At 40.4% G+C, this 14,805-nt stretch overlaps 1 protein-coding gene across 1 annotated transcript; it reads left to right on the top strand.

Moving 5' to 3' along the window:
- Positions 1–2,163: 2,163 nt before the first annotated feature.
- Positions 2,164–10,509, top strand: ccdc92ba (coiled-coil domain containing 92Ba). The gene is made up of 3 exons (XM_053423204.1): positions 2,164–2,299; positions 6,848–6,895; positions 9,791–10,509. Exons 1-3 carry the CDS (start codon positions 2,164–2,166, stop codon positions 10,507–10,509), a joined length of 903 nt encoding a protein of 300 aa, XP_053279179.1.
- The last annotated feature ends 4,296 nt before the right edge of the window (positions 10,510–14,805 follow it).

The raw sequence follows: 14,805 nt of genomic DNA, 5'->3' as shown, positions 1-14,805 counted from the left end.
CGTTGTGTTTTGCTTTCACTGTTCCACTTGTCTATAGTCAGACATGTTACTTAGGTATAGGTAGCAATAGAGCAATGTGAAGGTACTCCATCACTCCCCCCCTGTCAGAATCATATATATTTTAATACAGCATCAATATTACAGAGTCACTAATATTACAGCATTTTAATTTCAGCTAAGTACCGTAGTTCTATAAAATGGCAACACAGGCTCATTGTATAACTTTCGTACGTAGAAAAATACATTCAACATTACAATGTGTCTATGAATTAAACTACAAGTAACATTTTCTTTAAGTATGTTGGAAGAACACGAAATATGAAATGTTATTTTTTATCCTTAGTTGGGCTTTATTATATAGCATTTGTCGTGTAGTTGTTTGAATAGATTGCACAACTCATTTTATAAGGTAGTGTGGTATATGTTGTTTTAATCTGGGGTTTAATTGCATGGCTGGCTATATCTTATCATAGGAAGCATTGGAATTTATTTCTATTTAAAGGATTATATACCTTGAACCTACCATTTGTTTTTGATACTTATATACTTTGCTTCTTTGCTCGTGTGGCCTGTGATTTAATAATATTAATAACAGCATCTTTGTGTGTGTGTCCTCACTTCCTTTGCACAAATTGAAGACATGGATGCTTGGTCCTCAGGATAACATACACTGTATCAGTCTCTGTTCATGGTGCTGAAATCTCACCAACCAGAAACCAATGGTCTCAGAATAATGAAACTTGATTTACAGCAGATGTTTAAACTATGATTGTTTCAATCATAGTTTTATACTAAATCAGTGATCACACTGTTTAAGTATATATGTTACATAAAGGTATGTTTTCCTTTGTACTCCCACGAGTCCACACACCCCGTGGTTCGGTATTGATCCTCTCCAGACTCCATACATTCAGCTCGGGGCTGCTCCCTCCAATCAGCTCCTCCCTCTGTCGTACGATGCTCTCGCGTTGTCTGCGCACGGCAGCTTGTTTTCACGGCTTTTCCGAGCTCAGCGTCCGCAGCAGCCTGACGTGCGGGTGATGGGGAACAGACGCGTGCGTGTTGAAGACTATATGTAACAAACCATGGGCCGCGCACCTCATCCTCGGACTCTGAGAACATGACGCAGGACGCGGACGTCCCAGCGGTTTCTCCAGAGCGCAGCGGTGGTTGTGCATTTCTCCGCAGCTCTCCATCCTCTCCTCACCCCCCCTGCTGGGATCAGAAGGCGTCACATGCGGCTGAGGCGCACTCAGAAAACATGTCTGTGGATGAGTACCGCAGCCTGCAGGATCTGGACCAGCGCTGGAAGCCAGCATGCCCGCACCGGAGGACGTTTTTATAACCAGTGCAAACCACATCTCTGAGATTTAGACACTTTACATCAATTCGAAGGTAAGAAGAGACACTTGTGTTTGGTGATTGTTCAATGCAAAATGCGTAGTTGGGTTTGTGGATGTATCCTGCAGGATTTGCTGCCATTCCTTATAAATATGGTGATATAAAAAAAAGTAACGTTTATTATTGTAATTGGCATTCCTAAGTATGCATTTACGGAGTAATGAGTTATGAGTTTTTATCAAATACTTGTTTTTTGTTAGTACATTGTTTATATTAATATGTCAATGACTTGAATTTGCCAGATCTACTTTTTAAATGTTTGCTCTATCAAATTATAATGATTTGAATGTATTTGAATTGATTTTTTGAATGTTGTGATTTGCAAACGGAGAGATGGCCAAGATGTAAATCATATTGCTGCTTGAACTAGTTTACAAGAAACTATTGCTGAGTTGGCCTTTTATCAGGTTAGAGCGAAAATGTCTGTGCATGTTTGCTCCCATTTCTGTTGATCTCTCTGGTCATCAATACCTTATTTATAGACCCCCCCCCCCCCCCCACCACCACCACCACCACCACCATCTCATGACCTCAATACTTTCAATCCCCTCCCTCTGTAGCTGACACAAGCAGCGTTCAGAGAAAATGACATTTACAGCTTTATACAGTAGCTACTTTGGCCACGAGCTCGTCGGTATAATCTGCCAAGTGTTATTTTATTATTCCGAAAGTGTATCAAGTGTAAGGTCTAATAATTTAGAAACTAGCCATAATTATTTGATCAATTGCAATTCTCTCTCCCTGTGTCTCCAGAGTGCAGCCATGGCTGATGAGAGCAGCAGCGTGTCCCAGCAGTTAAAGAGTGTGGAGAGGAGCATGGTGTTCCTCCGTCAGGAGCACCTCACCTTGCTCCACGGCCTCCACCTGGAGATCCTCTCCCTGCAGAAACGATGCTCAGGTAAACAGTGTGTGTGTGAGAAAGGGAGAGACCATTATGTCACCTTGAACACCAAACACATTTTTAGTAGTTAAATAATGTATATAGTTACATAGACCCTCAAATTAATGAGAAAGTAAACTTTTCTATATATACATTATTAATTATTCTATGATTAAATATCCATTTTTGGTTTAGTCTATAAAATGACCAACAAAATTATGATATACTTCCCATCACATCACAGTTAAGTTTTGTCCAAGTAAGATTCCAAAGATATTTTCTACCATACGTGAAGAAAAGCAGCAAATCTTAATGTTTGACATAACAGCTAATGTTTGTCATATTTACTGGAAAAATGATGAATACAATTCATCAATAATCAGAATACACTGTTATACATTCTCTGTCAACAACAGGGCAGTGACTGCAGCTGTAAACAGCTCATGCTTATCTGCTTCATTTGAACCTCTTCTTTTGTGTTGCTTTCCTTCTCAGCTGCTTGAATTCTTCATTAATCTGCAGGGACCCCTCTCATTGACCCCCTGCCGTCACACGGACCATTAATTCAGAGCTTTAATTACAGGCTTGATGGATTATTAGAAAGACGATTGTTCCAGGCCTTTTTTTTAATGAGGGTTTAATAATCCTTCAAGCCTGCTCCCACATATAATTCATCTGTAATGATTTCACCTTCTTTTATTCTGGCTGCATGACCAGTATATCATTTAAGGGCGTGGTGGTGGATGGGTAACAGTCTTCAGTTGTTGTCGTTTTCAAACAGTACCCATGTGCACATGCTCCCCATTGATCATGGAGTGGAGGTCTGCTCCATCAGTCAGAGGCAGACTGTGACTACATGGTGATGTCATGCTACAATTCCTGTAGATGACATCATTTCCTGTTTGAGGCTTAATGGATAATACATCCATATAATCAAGCAAGTGCACATGAATACATGAACACACACACACACACACACACATACATACATGCACACTGCTATTATACTTGTGAGGACATTTGATTTAATTAATTCACTGGAGGCTGTCCCTGTCCTTTAGTACTGCAGTTACATGCGTAAAGCCTACTCCCTCACATCATGCTGCATTCATGCAATACAGAACAGGACACCTGATTTTTGACCTGTTCAGACAATGATCCTATAATCCTAATGCTAAACTAGTGTCACACCAGATTCAGATGCTCTTGCTGTTGAGGGTATTTGCTGCTGTCTTTAGAAGATTCCAAACTAACACTGAATAATTTAAATAAAATGTGCAGAATGGATTGCATTAGTGTTAATGCAGCAGTGCATTTTCAGCCTTGCTGCCAACCGTTTGTCGATATGTCTGTAGTTTTTTTAATAGAGTGAAAGATATTGTCTATGTCAGAAATTCCTGATATCTCCAAGTCAGAGGTTGAACAGTTTTCCCACTCAGCTGCTCTAAAAAACATTGTTTTAAGTTTAAACATTGTGATATGAACATTGCAGTACTCTGACTTTACTTTACTTAACTTCAAACCCTAAAATGAATGGGCTGTAAAGATAACAGAACCCCCATCATTTCGTCTTCACAAACTGAACTCAAACATACACATGGTACAGACTAACATACAAAATACTCTCACACACACACACACACACACATACACACACACACACACACACATTCATCGTCAATCAAATAAATCCTTGCAAAGATGCACATATATATGTCCATCATGGTTTGGTTAATCCATGGATTCCACAGAGTTTAGTAATCCATCCAAAGGGGATTGTGGTGAAGCAAATACTGTGTGTGTGTGTGTGTGTGTACGTGTGTGTGTCTGTGTGTGGGTATTTTACAGATAGTTGACTTCTGTCCAAACAGAATCAAAGTTATGTTCATGTAGTCATTCAGCATCCAGGAAAACAAGACAGTTGTTTGGCTGAACCTTCAGAAAAAACACATTATAAGAAATTATTTTATCAATAACAGAGACTTCAGAGAGATTTACTGCTTTTTCTCTCTGGCAATAAACACACTCTGTCCTCGTGTCTCATAAACAGAAATAAATCTTTGTCCTGCAGCAGCTGGAGTCATGAATCTGCTCAGCGGTTTGTGTCTGCCTGTAACACAGACCTTTATCTCCACACTCCTCAGACGTTTCTGCAGGGTTGCATAAGCAGGGACAGTGTTCTGCCACATTCACTGAAACACCCGAGATCATCTCCTCTTTCTGCCGAGCGTCTTTAAAGCCTCTTAGGATGGTTTCATGCCATAGTGGAAAATCTTATTTTTCAGGCAAAGAAGGATCAAATGGCTGCTGAACAGGCTCATGGATTTCCAGTATGCAGGAAAATGAGACTGAAAATTACAATCTCTCCAAAATGTAATTATGATCCTCATCATAGGTCGAAATGTAAATTTTGGTCGATGTGGAGAAACTTGAAGGTCAAAACAAACGTTGCTGCTTCAATTTATCGGGGCTCACCTACTGGTTGATTATATTTGCTTCGGTACACATCCACAAACAATCACTGACATGCTCAGCTTTAAATTTACATTTGGGTGTGATAGTTGTTTGCTGCCGACTCGCTCATGTGCAGCCTGGACGGGGACTGCTAGCTTGATCTGATGGTGGGAGCATGCATAATTATCTACATGTTGTATTGACCTCTACCACCGCTACTCCTTATTGGCATGAAGGCGTTTGCCTTTCTGTTCTCTTAATCAAAGATTTTTTGAAACGGGGGCCTTTTCTCTGAAATGATGTGTGAGTCACAGAAATCAATTTTTTGCGGTTGTGTTCGTGCAGTTTGTCCTTCAAGATATCTTTACAACGTCCAAGGTTGAGCCGAGAAACAAAACCCCTGGATTGCTCAGTGAGGCTGCAGGAGATAAGTCTGATCTACAAAGACACACACACATACACACACAGGATGCTGAAATGTGCTGAGCGCCCCTTTTCCTTGATGTGACTCTGTTTTCGAGAAATATTTCTCACAGTCGGCTCCCTGCTTTGAAATGACCTTTGTAAATGCTTCTGGCAGTTGTGAATGAGGATAATAACGGAAAAAAAATCATATTCCTCAAACACCGCCACCTTCCTTCCTTTTATCTTTCTTCCTCTCCTCTTCACCCCCTTATCTTCCTCTATTCAGGATCTTTCAGGTTAGAAATAACCACCATGTGCTCCTCTAGATTATCTCTATTTTTAACTGCTCTGGGAGGTCAAATCTATGCCCCATTATTCCAAAAATGACTGTAGACAGACACACAAACACATGATTGTGTCAAGATTTCCCAAGAGTCAGGCATCACTGACTGACCATCGAGATGAGTGACAGTCCAGACACGACCAGGCGGCCGTCTGGTTTCCACAAGAGACAAATGTTTTTATCCAACATCATTAATATCTGAAACCAGTCTGATACATTATCTTCTCAAACCATTAGCTTCTGTAATGCCAGAACATGAGATATAATCCATCCAGAATCTAAAAATGTCAGTGTGCCAGATATCATATCACGTAATATTTGGATAATCCTAATCATACTGCAGTGGGATCTCAGTCTGACACGATTCAACTCTCTCACTATGACGGCTCCTACAATCATGTCTGTTTAAACCCTGCTTTCATACATGTACTGAAGCCCAGACATTTCCCTGAAATTATTCAGAGGGGCTGTATGAACGCAAATGTTGTCCAAGTCAGTTGCACTGGGTATTTTTCTGAACTGACTTCGGTGTTGATGTGCTGTAAACAAAAAGCAGTGGAATTGATTGCAGGAGGCTGTGAGCTCTACCCGGACACCAACCCTCGCCTGAATGTCCCAGACATTCTCCTGTTCTTGTGAACGCGTCTGACCCGGACACACTCTTACTGCGTTCTTCAAATCGGAGACTCCAGAAAATGTCTGGACCGAATTTTTCCAAAACCCACATTTTTGAGTGTTCAAAATGCAAAAGTTATTGATTAAATCTAGCTATGAAATACATCTACAGTGTTAGCTCTATTAAGAAGTAACACATAACAGGATGTTTCCAAATCATCAGCAGGCAGAATGTTAACAGAGTGAAAGTGTAGATTTGGATTGAAATGTTTGTAAATGTTATTTTCTTAGCAACATCCGATGTTTTAATAATTGCAGCTTAATACAAAGCATCTATATCTCCCTATAGGTTCCTATTTGTCTGGTTTGCATTTCCCCTTGAAGCAAAATTGCAGCGGCAGCGGATTTTATTTAAGTGTGGATTGATTTCAGGGAGAATTGCTAATGATGCTTATACATCTTATTAAAGTTACAGTAAAGAGTTTTAAGTAATGAAACAGGGCGTCACTGGAAGAGAGTCTCTGGCACAAATTCTTTTGATGAAAAGGTTCAGATTTAGCCTCATAAAATATGTATGAGCTCAGTGATGTGCTGGAAACTGCATCGAGCATCTGCTATGTTAACCAACAGGAAACGTCTGGGTACATGCAGCTTATTTCAGAACCGCTCAGCCTCTGTATTTATGCTCTAACAATATGATTTCACATGGTTTAAATGGCTCTTTTCCGTTTTTCTCTTGTGTTTTTCAGAAGTGACGAGCGAGCTGAAGGTGGTGCCTTCAGGCAGAAGTCAATTAGGTAAAACTCACAGTGATGAATTGATTTTTATGCTTTTTTGTTGTTGTTGTTCTCTTGTTCGGAGACAAAGAGCCAGAGACATGTTTACATTTCTCTGGGCCAGTATCTCTCACTGCACTCAACCCCCAATCGACCATCTCTCTCTGGGCCTGCATCCACCCTCTGCCTCCCTCTGCCCTTCCCAGCCTCCCATCCCCCCCGGGGACAGATCCCTGTCAGCCGCCTGCCTCCTTTTTTTTTCACCCCTGCCTCCTTATCTCCCTCTGTCTGTTCACCAACAAGCTGCAGGAGGCTTCTTTCAAACCATCAGTGCAAAGTGAATCTGTGTTTTCCCCTGTGTGTGTGTTTATTTACTTTTTCCTCACATGTGTGCACATTTTCCTGCTTGAAGAGAGTTGGTCACGGCTGTATAAAGATATACACACAGCTGCAGAGACAGTGGACCATAGCTGATGTTGGCGGGACCATCTATTGTGTCTGGGTGCAGGGACAGGTCTCATTTTGTCACAGCGAATTAGACACAGAGTCAAAAGGCTGAATGTGTGTGTGTGTACTTGTACAGATTCTATGTTGATCTTCTATTTAGAGCCTACAACCTACAGAGTGAGGACATTTTGACTGGTCCTCCGTTTCTGACCCACTTATAACATTGTTTCATCATTAAGATTTGTTTTGAGGGGTTGGGTCAGAATTGGCTTTAGGTTAGGTTCAGGCAATTAGTTTGGATGGTTAAGATTATGGTATGGGGCTAGGAAAAGCATTATGTCTTTGAGTGTCCTCTCTAAGATAGATGTACAAACCTGTGCGTGTGTGTGGCTACATTACTACATTACATTATCCCAGGATCCATTAATACCACACTGCCCCCTGTTCTCCTGTCCTACCTCGACAAAATTGATCCATCCTCTTTTTCTTTTTCCTGCTCTCATTTTTCCACGAGGGTCCCAGCGGGGGTGTCCACTTACAGACTTTGCTCTGAGGGAGGGGAAGCTTAGAGTCGGGAAAAGAGAGGGAGGAAGAGGTGGAGAGAGAGGTATATAGAAGAGGGCACCCAAATGGAAAAGGTAAAGGCGGCAGGATCAGGATGCGGTGAGCTGGCAGACATGGTGGAGGAGAAACGGTGACTATGGGAAGGGAATATCACATTAGGTGGACATTAGTTGGACATTAGTTAGTTTAGGGCTCAACCTGGGTTTGGTGATGGGCGACAGAAAATGTGAGACTGATCGGTCCCCAGAGGATCCATTGTGGAAGACAAAGTGAGACATAGAGAATACTGGAGGGGAAATATGGAAGAACAAGGATGTAGAAAAGAAAAGGATGAAAAGATGTTCGTGAAATGAAAGAGTGATGTTTGAAGCACCCTACATTCAAGCCTAATCTGGACTCCAAGCTTTAGAGGTCTCCAAAATCTCCCACCACCCTTTGAGATTCTCTCACCCAGAAATGTCGTCCTATATCGACAGTCAGCGTCGGCCTCTGTGGATGTAATCTCCTCGGGAGAGCTGCAGCTCAGTCAGCCCTGAGGTTGCTGCACTGACTCAGGCCTTTTCATCTATTCCTCCCTCTCCTCTGGGGATTTGTATGTATGAAAGAACACAAAGGATATATATACACAAGCAGAAAATATATATATACGGTCTTAAATGAAACCTTGGGAAAGAAGTTGAGGTGAGAAGACCTAAAGCACTATTGTGTCTTTGTAGCCGTCTCGGAAATGATGTCTTATCTGTACTGCATGAAGATACTGTACAGTACACAAAGGTTTACATAGTGCAGAATTAACTGTTTTTGTTTTTAATTACTTTCCTCGGATATGAACTTGGAGGAGATAAACAGAATATAAAATAACAAAATCTAAATCTATTGTAAACATGTACTGTTAAGAATGATGGATGATATAATGGCTTCCTAAAAGTGTCTAGATTGCCCCCTGGTGGCTGGCTGCAGTATAGGAAATAAACCCAGCCTCCTCTGTGTTGGTGGATGGAACATGGACCAAACCAAGTCAAAATACACATTGATCATCAGAAACACAGTAAACAGCAGTTTTGATGATTGATCAATTACAATTAATCATTTAATTAAAAAAAAAATTAAGAATTATTTGTTTAGTTTCTCTCATGTAAGGATTTCTTTCTGTTTGAATTTACTTCTCTGGATTTTTTATTCTGTTCAGACACAATAAGTCGTTTTAAGACTTCACATTTGACTGAAAACATAATGATTAGTCACATTTTAAGCAGAAGCTAAAAATTAATCTGTTTTATTAACTCATCTTAGATTGTAACCATGCTGGATGATGAAAAGTTATTTTGATACATTGTCCTTCTTCAATACAGCCTTTCATTTGTGGGAATGTAGGTTACACTAATCAACCTATATATAAAATACAATGTATATTATATTTAGCAGATTGTTCCCAGCAGCTGCCCAGACCCACTTTAAAGCCTCAACAGCATTTCGTAGCTCACAAAATTTTTCATAATGAAATAATAATAGTTATCATGATTGGGTCCAGACCGTCAAGTTATTGCTTTCATATAATTTTTAAATGAACATATCTGTGCCAAAAATATGATTTAAATGGATAATGTTGGAATTGTGGCTCTGGTCCACTCGTGCTGATGAGTAAAGTTGACTTGGGCCAACAAGGGCTCAGCTTTGCATATATAAGTGAGATTGTGACAGTGTGTCACAAAGTAAAGAACACAATTATTTAACTGTGTCTATATACTCTGTCTGTTTGATATGTTTCTTTTTGTGTGTGCTTTTTGGAGAGAGCATTCACATTATTTGACTTTGTTTTTTAATGATTGGAATGAGCACATACACAAGTTTTATAAAACTCCTATTCGAACATTTTTCAACAATTGCATTTCTTCACTGTTTCAGAGTTACAGGACGAAGAGGAGCTCCTGGAAGAACATTGTCGTCATGTGGAGAACCGGCTTGAAGAGCAGGATTGCACCTTAGGAGAAATGCGTGATGAGCTGACTCACAAAGGGGCTTTGGTGGGAGCCCTCAGAGCCAATCTCAAAGAGAAAGAGCGCCATTTCCTGGAGGAGCTCAAGCGCCGCAGCCACTGCTCGACCATCCTCAACACAGAGCTGCAGAAACAAACAGAGGCAGCAGCGTACCTCTCCTTCCAGCTGCACGCTGCGAGGCAGAAACTTCACCACCAGCGGATGCAGCAGAGGCAGGTGCTCCTTGCCCGGGCCAACAGTCAGGGGGCCCAGTACTGTGCCGAGCAGAACTCCGTTTCTCCACACATGCCCCCAGGAGCCTCCCCTTCCTCCCCTGTGGTGAAACCGAAGCGTAAGAGCGGCAGGGCCTCTTTGAGGGTGGAGCGTGCCCGGGAGTGTGTGCCCATAGAGAGAGTGATGGGCCCTGCAGAGCCCACAGCCATGCCGGACCCTGCGCTCTTCCTTCACCCTCGAAGGCACAGAGCTAGATCCAGGCACACCGTGGCACAGAGACAGGCCCCACTCGGCATGGAGAGAGAGGATGAGGAGGAAAGAGGTGGGGAGGGGCCAGTGGAGCCCCAGGAGGAAGCTGCCAGACTGATGTCTTCAGCTGTAGTGCCCCCTGCTGCTGAGACGCAGGCAGACTAGGAACTACTGTGACTTGTGCTTTTTACTGCAGTGTGATCATTGTATTAATATCATATGTCAGACTGTTAATGCTGTGTTCTGCACCTTGACCCAATTGATACTGAGACTGGGTTTAGCTATTGAATTATATCACACTTACCATAGAAACGTTTTTTAATTGACTTTGATATAACCTCAATCAGCAAAGGGAAACTCTGTAAGTGTCACTTTAAGTAATTCTTAAATTAAATCAGATCCATCTGTTTACACTGCTGCCCCATGCTCTGTATACTATGGGGCCTTAATACAAAGAAATCCCTTTTAGATTTACGGTGAGGGGGAGTTTGAAGAGGGTAGCAGCCATTTTGGGTGGACTGCGAGCCCAGCTGTGTGGCCCGACCAACTGTGACCTTTCAAGTCCAACCATAAATCACTCCATGTGGCCACGATTGTGTGGCCTGCTGAGAATAGCTAAGGCAACCGGCACTTCTTGTTTGATGTCCTCCATGTGATGATTGTAAGGAAGTATGGTTTTCAGTAACCTGCAGTTACTTCACTTTTGGTTAATTTTTGAATTCCTGACTCTGAACACCATTCTGTTTCCACAGTGTTTCATTGTTTTTTTTTTTACATTTTATACCTTATTTACAGAATATAAATTCTGATTTGCCCTAAAACCCGACAACAGACAAAACACCAAGCTAGAATTCAACAGGCTATTGAGTTTTATATTAGAAGGGTACTTCGACAGCATATAACTTCTCCAAGGTAGTGTCCTATCTCACAATGTTAAGAGATTGAAAATAAAATTCTGGATTTGCCGGTTTATCCAGATCTCCAAAACGTAAAGGGCTCTGTCTCGTGGCAGTACAGGAATTGAACCAACTGAACTAAATGGAATTTACATTCAAGTCAGGTCAAAATGTCTGATATTTGAACCCAGCCGTACTTGAACTTATGGATAACGTCAATCTGCTCTGCATAATTACTACAGACCTCTTTTAACCATGTTTATAATTTTATTATTATTAATTTTAAACTCAGTGCTGTTGGCACATTGTGAAATTAAAACACAAAAACAGGAAAAACACCATACAAACCCCACACATACACATGAAGGACATTATTCTTACTTTCAAAACATATGATTTTGAAATAATAATATTATTATCTTATTCTATTGCAACCCATACTTAAATATTAGTTTGTTGACTATTTTTCACAGATGAAAACTAAAGTGGCAAGTCAATTTATTTTATCAGGGCCTGTCATAGGTGGATGCAAAGTTCATTCAGTTGTTGTAACTTTGGCCTCATGCAATCTTTGAATCCAGGGCTGAACAAACTGTATTTAATTGTGTTACTCAAAGCTACACACTATGACAGACCTTTGCAACTTCTCCTCTGTAGTGACTGCTTTGTATAAATAGACAACATTCAGGTAATTATCAGTTGGGTCCGGGTGTGGTTTGTGTACTAAACAAACACACACACTCACACACACGGACTACTACTTCTTCAGCTCATTTATGGTTGAGGTCGTTGGGTAAATGGGGGGGGGGGGGGGGGGGTTTCACCTCAGGAAAAATGGACAAACAGGAACATAAATGTAGGTTCAGGTTTGTTTTCCGCTGAAGGATGGTATGTACCTGCACTGTGTTCATTTTCTGTTTTACACAAAGACAAGTCACTGTAAAAGACAAGACGGCAGGCTCAGCTGAATGATATTAACGGAGTGTGCATGCTTCCACTGTCATGTGCACATGGTGGCCCCTGGTGTAACAATGATAGATACCATCTTTGGAAAAGAAGCAGTAGAAAGAAGATCAAACTAACACTTTCAATGACTGTAATTCAATGCAGGACATACTTTTCATGTTATTGCTTACATGTATCAGTGCTGATAATTAACTCAATGTTCTGATGAATACCCCACTGTAGCTGCTGCCTTACTATAGAGGAAAATGGATGTTAGCAAAGCAGGACTCTGAACAAAATATTGAGACCTATAAAACACTTTTATAAGACGCTCTGGGGTTTGCATATAAAGGTTTTCTTTATTGGAAAGTATTTTATCCGAGTCGGTCGACAATAGAGCCAGGACCTGACTGAACATCAGTTACTCTGACAGGAGCCTTCCCATAAGACCAAATTTAATTGTGGTTAGTTGCTGTGAGGCTTTTCTTGCCTTCTACAGCTACTGGTTAGAAGTGTAGGATCCTGTTTTAGTAGTACATGTTCAATAAAGCAATATATCAATATATTTATATATTATTAGTAGGTTACATCCACTGGAATAAGTACACTTGAAGTGTTAAAATAGATTATTTAGATTGTTTAACTTTGTATATTGCTACTGTATGTTTTGCTGAATATTTTTCTGAATTGATTTTTAAAAAGTTCTGTTGTTTGTCACATGATTCATTGTGTTACAGTTTACAGGAGGCATGTAGGAATCAATGATATGTTGTGTGTAAAGCCGCATTAAGGATCGGGCATTTTGATGCCGCATGAGACTGTGTGGATGAAAAGCTTGTCTTCTTTTTTAGCAAAAATGCAAATGTGATGAGGGCTTTCGTTCGCCTCTTAGCTGGTATCCATTAACATAACTGTGTGCACTATTCATCCTCTGGTTTTATGAGACAGTTCAAAGCTGTCTTCTTTAAAACCGTTTTTTTTCCTTCCCCTGAACATGGAGACTGTTTGACTCATCACTCCACTTGTCATCCGAATGAAACGACAGGTAGATTAAACTCTCCACTAACCTTCCTTAAGACTGATTTCACATTTCAGATGCTTTGGCATTATGTAACATCTCGGATGAATAATCAAAACACTGGCTGCTATATATGCACCCGAGCTGCTGTTTGTCCAAAGTGGAGACTGATGACTTGTTTGTCGGCTTTGAAGGAAAAACGATAATGAGCCAAAGAGGCCCACCACCGCAAATTAACACAAAGACGAATGGTGTGGTGCCTTTATGAAGATGTCTTTTCATGAATATTCCAGCTAAAGGGAGTAAATCTTCACCGCCGGATTTTTTTTCTAATCCTCAGAGCATGTCTAACTTCATCAGTCAAACACCACAAAACATTTAATAATTTACTCACATCCACGCAGAACGTCTTCCATCTTTATAAATGCCTATATCATAACTCTAATCCTCATAATAAAGATGCTAACAAATGTCAACAGCAGAAACACCTCTGTCTCATCCTGGTTGAGGTCAAAATGTTTATTTTTAGGGTTATGTTAAATGGGCTCTAGCAATAATGCTGTGTGGTACCCGATGTGAGGAGCAGAGAGGTGCTGCTCTGGGTCTTTCTACGGTTTTTGGTCCTTGGCTGATCACAAGCTACTGACTGGTTACCGCATATACTGTGTTTAGCTTCCTATACTGATCTACTGTACATATAATTGGAATAAAATGGAGGATTGTCTAGTCTGCTGTTTGTTGAAACAGAACACATTTCCAGATGATACTATTATTTATATTTTCTCAGACCTGTAGAATTTGATTATTTATCTTAGTCAACAGCAATTATTTGATGTATGACAAATCTAACGTCTATTTGGTTGGATTCTGTAATGTCACTTTGACCATACAGGAGACCGTCAAAACATGATATTGATAACCGATTCACATCTCATACAACACATAGGGTCAGAAAGCTGCTGTATATTGAAATATAAATCTTAACTATGCAAAAACATTTAATAAATTGAGTGAGTAAAAGAAGTCTTAACCAACCAACGTCAACCGATTGGTTGATGTGCAATAGAAACAGTGCACGTCATGTACACACACCACCTGATCTCACATTACAAAACAACACAACAAAACAAAGGGAAACAAAACCACCAAGGCAGTGTCTTACTGGCTGCAAACCTACCAAGTAAAACATAATCAAACTCATACGACAAAGTATAAGTATCACTTAGGACTGATTCATGTTTTGGATTACACATTGTAAGTTGTGAAAAATTCTAATCTATAAAGTAATTTAGTGTATTTAGTAAATGATAAAATAATATTCAGGCCAGTTGGAAAATAATTGTATTACTTGAATAAAATTAAGCAGGTTAAGTAAAGTTTCAGGACCAAACTGTCCCTTTAGTAGGATGAGAAAAGTGTCTTCTGTTCTTAACCAAGAGACAAGTTGGACTTTAAACTTATTTTTCTTCATATAATAAGAGCACTGTCCTGTGATCATCGTGTATATAAAGATAGATGACATAAGTCTTCCCAAAACTGAAAACAAAGCATCTTAATCGCCCCCTGGTGGCTGGCTGCAGTGTAGGTCATAGGGTTGCCTCC

Source organism: Pleuronectes platessa, chromosome 5 (genome assembly GCF_947347685.1).
Source record: "Pleuronectes platessa chromosome 5, fPlePla1.1, whole genome shotgun sequence".
Taxonomy (NCBI): Eukaryota; Metazoa; Chordata; class Actinopteri; order Pleuronectiformes; family Pleuronectidae; genus Pleuronectes; species Pleuronectes platessa.
The sequence above is the reverse complement of the archived record's forward strand: the minus strand, read 5'-3'. Positions and strand labels throughout refer to the sequence as shown.

Bases quoted from the DNA above. Each gene is read 5' to 3' on its own strand.
- ccdc92ba (XM_053423204.1), top strand. From the start codon at position 2,164: ATGGCTGATGAGAGCAGCAGCGTGTCCCAGCAGTTAAAGAGTGTGGAG. The intron at 2,300-6,847 runs GTAAACAGTGTG...TGTGTTTTTCAG, and splicing joins CCTGCAGAAACGATGCTCAG to AAGTGACGAGCGAGCTGAAG. The intron at 6,896-9,790 runs GTAAAACTCACA...TCACTGTTTCAG, and splicing joins TTCAGGCAGAAGTCAATTAG to AGTTACAGGACGAAGAGGAG.